The sequence below is a fragment of the Dendrobates tinctorius genome, unplaced genomic scaffold (genome assembly GCF_039654945.1).
Source record: "Dendrobates tinctorius isolate UK_male_01 unplaced genomic scaffold, ASM3965494v1 ptg000245l, whole genome shotgun sequence".
NCBI classification, from domain to species: domain Eukaryota; kingdom Metazoa; phylum Chordata; class Amphibia; order Anura; family Dendrobatidae; genus Dendrobates; species Dendrobates tinctorius.
The window spans coordinates 5,372,960-5,378,959 of record NW_027361912.1 but is presented as its reverse complement, the minus strand read 5'-3'; the positions used below and the strand labels follow the sequence as shown (position 1 = coordinate 5,378,959).

Below are 6,000 nucleotides of genomic sequence, written 5' to 3'. Positions count from 1 at the left end.
ACAGGGATAACAGAAAATCTCTATCATACAAAAGGACTCACCAACAATAGGGAGGAGGATAGGGACAGGGAGGAATAAGCTAAATGGGAACAGGGACCAGGAGATGAACACACACGTACTACAGATTCCACAGAACACTACTACAACTCTACTACAGCCAGTTAGCTTTAGCACACAGCACAGGAAGACAAATCTTTCACAGGCAGGGACAAGCAGGTATGCCTATTTATATTGGAAGAGGTAATGGCCAGATCAGAAGCAGCTGAAATGGAGCTACATGTTTCTGATGAGCATAGAAAGGGTAGTTAACCTCTTCAGCACCAGGGTAAACTAAATCCATTTAATATAGGACACAAATCACACCATCTCTAAATAAGACCTGCAATTCATTACCCGCCGTGAATAACTCCAGGTGTTCCAGGGGGATGTAACACCCTCGTGACAATTGCTCACTATCGGGGGGTGATACTGCACAGCACAATATAGCATGACATTGCAGGCTAGGTGTATAGCACTAATATAATCAGAAGGTATTTCCATTGCAAAGGGTTCAGCGATATCCCACAGAAACCATAAACGATCTGACAGCCCAGAACTTACCAGTGGGGTCAATATCATTTTTTTTTTTTAAAAGGGAGGATTATTTTTCTATTCTCACACAAGCTCCTGGGATATAAGCAGAATCATGGAACAGACTAAACCTTGGGCGTACAGCAAGACGCTCCCTGTCTCTTACATGGAGTTTTCCTGTGAACAAAGCAAAACTCAGTTTACCATGGCAACTATGAATATCAACCGTACAGATCCCACTGCAGAGAAACCCATAATGTCAGCTAAGGAGACCAAAGATATTGGAAAGTCGAACAAGACATGGTCATGTATAAAGCTGTCTTATGTCACAAACTGTTATATGGCCGCAAGCCCTAGACATCCTCTGGGTCAAAGGAATCAAAGTTAGGTCACGATGGAAGCCTATATTTTACAGAAGGTGTTATAGATCGGAGTTTGTGACCATAATACTTCTCGCTTGAGGCATGGCACAAACCACTCCGTTTAAAAGATTCCATGATGAACCCTAACCTTCTCCCTTTAACCTCTGTACCTCTGTCTTCTCTTCTGCAGGGTTACGTCCACTGAGTGGCTGCTGGCCGGTGTAGCGAGCGGAGCAGAGAGTAGAGCTGTCAAGCCCGGTCAAAACCAGAGAGGGCTGATGTAGGACAAAATAAGAAGACAGGGAAGTGGTAAGGAGGATGCCAAGATTAGTAGGAGGACAAAAGTTATAGATAGGCAAGACGTCAGTAACAGGAGTATCAAGCAGAATCAGGGAAGAGATCCAGGAGGATAAACCAGGTAAGTATAACTTATAACTGGCAGCTAGAGATAGACAGGCTAGGGTTTTAAATACTGAAGAGCCCTGCCCATGGCTCCCAATAGAGAGCGAATTACAATCTGAAAACTAGCTCTCCGAAGCAAAACACAGGTGAAATGGAGAGGGACAACTAATCTCAGCCATCCTAAAGTGTACTGAAATACACTGACGTCACCCAGCGGCATCCACAGTGTCAGTGTGGTGCCGGCTAGCGATAAAGGCACTGACAGGAGTGTGTTCTACTGCGATGACCCTTAGAACAATGGGGGTATTGCTGTTTTTGCAATCACCCATCCCACTAAAAAAAACTATGCATTTACGGTGTCACAAAAATTATTTCACGGTAAAAATGGCAGAATTTGTGCCTCTCAAATAAATTACAATTATACGTCCCCCAAAAATGTGGCGAGCGAACAATACAACTCATCCTGCGTTAACCAGGCGCTCATACAGCAAATCGAGGGGGAAACAAGTTACGGATCTTGGAATGCGACAATAAAAACAAAAAAAACTCGGTTTACTTCCAAGACCCAAAAGGATATTCCATCAGTTTTAAAAGTTTTTCTGAAAGGGCCCAAGGAGAGGGGTAATAAAAAAAAAAATTCTACTTCCTGGACTTGCTCTACACTTCTGTATTCACTGTTTTCCCTGCTGCCATGGACAGGGGTCATCGTGTGACTGCTGCAGCTTTTATAATCTGTCCAGGCCGGATGCGACTACAAAATGTGAAGGCTGCTGTCGATCAGCAGCTACTGATTGGCTACAGCGGTCCCGTAATGTTCCAGACAGATGTTGATGCCAGTAAGCCCGATGGTGGGACACACCAGAGAGTATGGAGGAGTGTCCGAAGCCAGGAAATGAGAATAGTTTCATTTTTTTAAATTAATAACCCCATCTTGGGCCCACGCAGAAAAAACTTTTACAGTAGGAGAAAACCCACTTAAACCCTTGAAGGACCAAGGCACGAATCAGCATGAAATCATGAATCAGATGCTGGCTGCAGGGAGTTTCAGAGAAAACATAACTTAAAGATCCCTATGATCTGCTCTAATTGATTGACAGGTTTCTCCCGATGTATAACTTACTGAAGTTAACATGGGCGCTACAGAGTCCAATATAAACCTATGACTCTCCTCCACAGAGCTCTCCACAGTTCTGCACCACCCTCCATCTCCTCCCTCGTCTATCGACCTACCCATGCCCTACGCTCCACAACTGATCTAACACCATCATCCTCAGTAATGTGAACTTCCCACTCCCTTCTCCAATACTTCTCTTGTGCTGCATCACTTCTATGGAATGCACTACCCAGGACAATTAGGTCAATTCAAAATACCCCCAGTTTTAAGGATGGCCTAAAAACACATTTCTTTAGACTCCCCAATTCCCGTTTTGCCCTTTCCTCTAAATCTGGACCTTCGTAGCGTCTGTTCTCACCCTCCATGCACTTAATAGCCCTCTGTGTCTGTACACATACTGGTTGGTGACTGGTTAATGCAGCATTACGTGAACACCTTATTTATTACATTGATGGCTGGACCTTACAATGCAAGCACTTTTTACCATTTACCTATCATGTCGCCCCTATTTCCTCATAGACTGTAACTTGTGAGCAGGAATCTCACTTCTTTTTGTATCTGTCAGTAATGTTTTTACTCTATAACATCTTTATTGTCTGTACAAGTCCCCTCTGTAATGTAAAGTGCCGCGGAATATGTTGGCGCTATAGAAATAAAAATGATTATATGGGCGAGACCGGTCAATCACTTAAACTCTATGCCAGTGTTTCAGAGAAAGACACACCTGGCGGCATTATTGGTTCGGGCAGCATCAGGGTAGGACTGAGGCAGGGACCCCGAAGAATCCTCCGGTGGGTCCCGTCCCAGCTCCTGCCTCCTTCTTTAGTCCCTGCCTTGCGAAGTGTGCACCGAGCGGTGCACACTCTATTCTCTCGCCGGCAGCAGTGAATAAGCTATGCAAATGATGTGGACGGTGGAGCCGCTCGGCAGCTCTTTCACCTCACCTGCTTCCTGCCCGGCGCCTCTTGTCTGAGACAGCCCAGCTGGATGACGTCATCATCCAGCGCGCTGTCTCAGAAAGCTGCCGGCGAAGAAGAGGCTGCCGGGATGTGCTGCTGCTGCGGGGAGGTGAGCAGTGCTGTGTCTGTGTGCCGGCGTGTGTGTATGTGGTGCGGTGCTTTGTGCGTGAGAGAGTGATGCGGTGCTGTGTTTGTGAGAGAGAGGGGTGGTGGGGAAGGACAATGATATTGGTGTGGGGGAGGCAATGATGGAGGTGATGGAAAATGATGGTGGTGGGGGAGGCAATGATGGAGGTGATGAAATGGGCAATGATGGTGGTGGTGGAGAGGCAATGATGGAGGTGATGGACAATGGTGGTGGGGGAGGCAATGATGGAGGTGATAAAATGGACAATGATGGTGGTGGGGGAAGGAGGCAATGATTGAGGTGGTGGAATGGGCAGTGAAGGGGTGGTGGGAGAGAAGGCAATGATGGAGGTGGTGATGAGGACAATGATGGAGGTTGAGATGGGCTGCATTATACTTTGAAGGGGCTACTCTGTGGGGGGGACTGCATTATTCTCAGGGGACTACATTATATTCTGGGGGCTACATCATACTATATGAGGGGGCTGCATTATATTCTATGGTGGGGCTGCATTATTCTCTCAGGGGACTACATTATATTCTGGTGGGCTACATCATACTATATGAGGGGGCTACAGTATACTCTATGGGGGGGCTGCATTATATTCTATGTTGGGGCTGCATTAATCTCTCAGGGGACTACATTATATTCTGGGGGCCTACATCATACTATATGAGGGGGGCAGTATTATGCCCTATGAGGGGGCTACAGTATACTTTATGGGGGGCTGCATTACATTCTGTGGTGGGGCTGCATTATACCCTATGAGGGTGCTACATTATATTCTATGGTGGGGACTGCATTATACCTTATGAGGGGGTTGCATTATATTTTGTGGGATGCTGCATTATATTCTATGAGAGGGGTCTGCATTATATTTTATGGGAGGGGGCTACATTTTATGAGGGGGTCTAAATTATATTTTTTGAGGGAGGTTACATTATATTCTATGAGGGGGCTACATTATATTCTATGAGGGGGCTACCCCTCTATGATTCTAGCCCGACCCCTGCTACATAATTGAAACATGTACTACCTTATATTATACCCTGATATTAGCGTGTTTTACCACACACTTGGTGGTCTTGTATTTATTTCTTTGTAGCTACATAGTGGGCCCCAAAAATGATTTTCTCTGGTGGGCCCAAGGTGCTCCAGTCCGACGCTGGGCAGCATGAATGCAGTGACTGATATTAGAAGACCTAAGGTGGGTGCATGTATTGGAGGACTGGCACCCAAAACGGAGGAAGCAGGTGCTGCTTTATTGTCTTTTAAGTAGATAGATACATGATAAATAGATATGGGATAGATGGATAGATAGATAGATAATTGATTCATGGATATGAGCAGGCCATAGATCATGCGCCTACAGAGGACTGGCAGGGTGGCACACATGGCCCAGCAGTGGGTGCTCTCCTCTGACAGGCCGCACACATTTCTGGAGGGCAGGGCTGGGTGGTGCTGAAAGGACAGCGCCCAGGAGAAGGCTCCTGCCGGCAGCTGAGCGCACTGACAGCCGGTCCACTCCATGTGCCTTCTTGCTTCTATTGTTCCTTACCTAGGCGATCGCGCACACAGACCCTACAAGCCGGGAAGGACCCCCCAACCATCTGATCAGATCAGTGCATTCCAGCTGCTGCCACCACAGTCCTCCCATCAGCACTGCAGCATGGGGACCCCCAGGAGTGGCCCATTGTCCCCCAGCAGCCATCAGATGCCGGTGTGAGGCTTCTCCCAGTAACTTGTAGGGTCTGCGCTTGTTAATCCATCAGCCTGGTCTCATCCCTTCCGGATGTGCAGCTTTCTGCAGCAGCACCCCCCCACCCTCCACCCCCTCTCTCCCGTCCCTCCCTGCTCCTTAATTCTGCTAAGTTGAGGAACAGGCTGTGCACTTGGGAGCTGAGGAGGATCCATCCCAGCAGATTCTCCAGCTGAACTCTCCAGTGGACTCAGCATGGTGTGAGCTGGACTCATTTCTTTTGTTTCCTCCTAACCTGCAGTGCCTTCTCCTCCCACCAACATCACAGTCCTCCTCCTGCAGACTCATTATTTTTTTTCACCCATTTTTTTAAATCTTTATTTGTCTGAAATAATTGGTCCACCATCCCTAGGGTGGAAGGGGGCAAGTAAGTTCAGGATGGCAGACAGGAGGCAACAAGGTGGCCGGCAGAATGATGGGGAGGAGGTACCAGCCTTCTTCAAGAACATGGGATCTGGAAGTCCCAAGCCAAGGCAGAAATTCTGTGGGATGTTCTGCCCTGTGGAAGGTTCCTCTGAGAACAAGACCATTAATTTTGACTCTTTATCTTCTTGTCGGGGGTCTGGGAAAGTCATTGACCAGCAGAAGGATGTGACACCTTCAGACGTAGGGCGGAAGATTGAGATCAAGTGTTCTTATGGCAAAGAAGCTCTTCAATACCTCAATGACAAGGTGGGTGATGTCTTTGATGACCTATGTCAATACAG

The 6,000-nt window shown here is 47.2% G+C and overlaps 1 protein-coding gene across 1 annotated transcript in view; it reads left to right on the top strand.

The window, feature by feature from the left end:
* The first annotated feature begins 5,062 nt into the window (after window positions 1–5,062).
* DPYSL2 (dihydropyrimidinase like 2) overlaps window positions 5,063–6,000 on the top strand; it is a 115,879-nt gene continuing 114,941 nt past the window's right edge. The window contains exon 1 of the mRNA XM_073557138.1: window positions 5,063–5,965. Coding sequence (XP_073413239.1) covers window positions 5,672–5,965 — 294 coding nt within the window. The 5' untranslated portion in view covers window positions 5,063–5,671. The remainder of the gene's footprint in view (window positions 5,966–6,000) is intronic.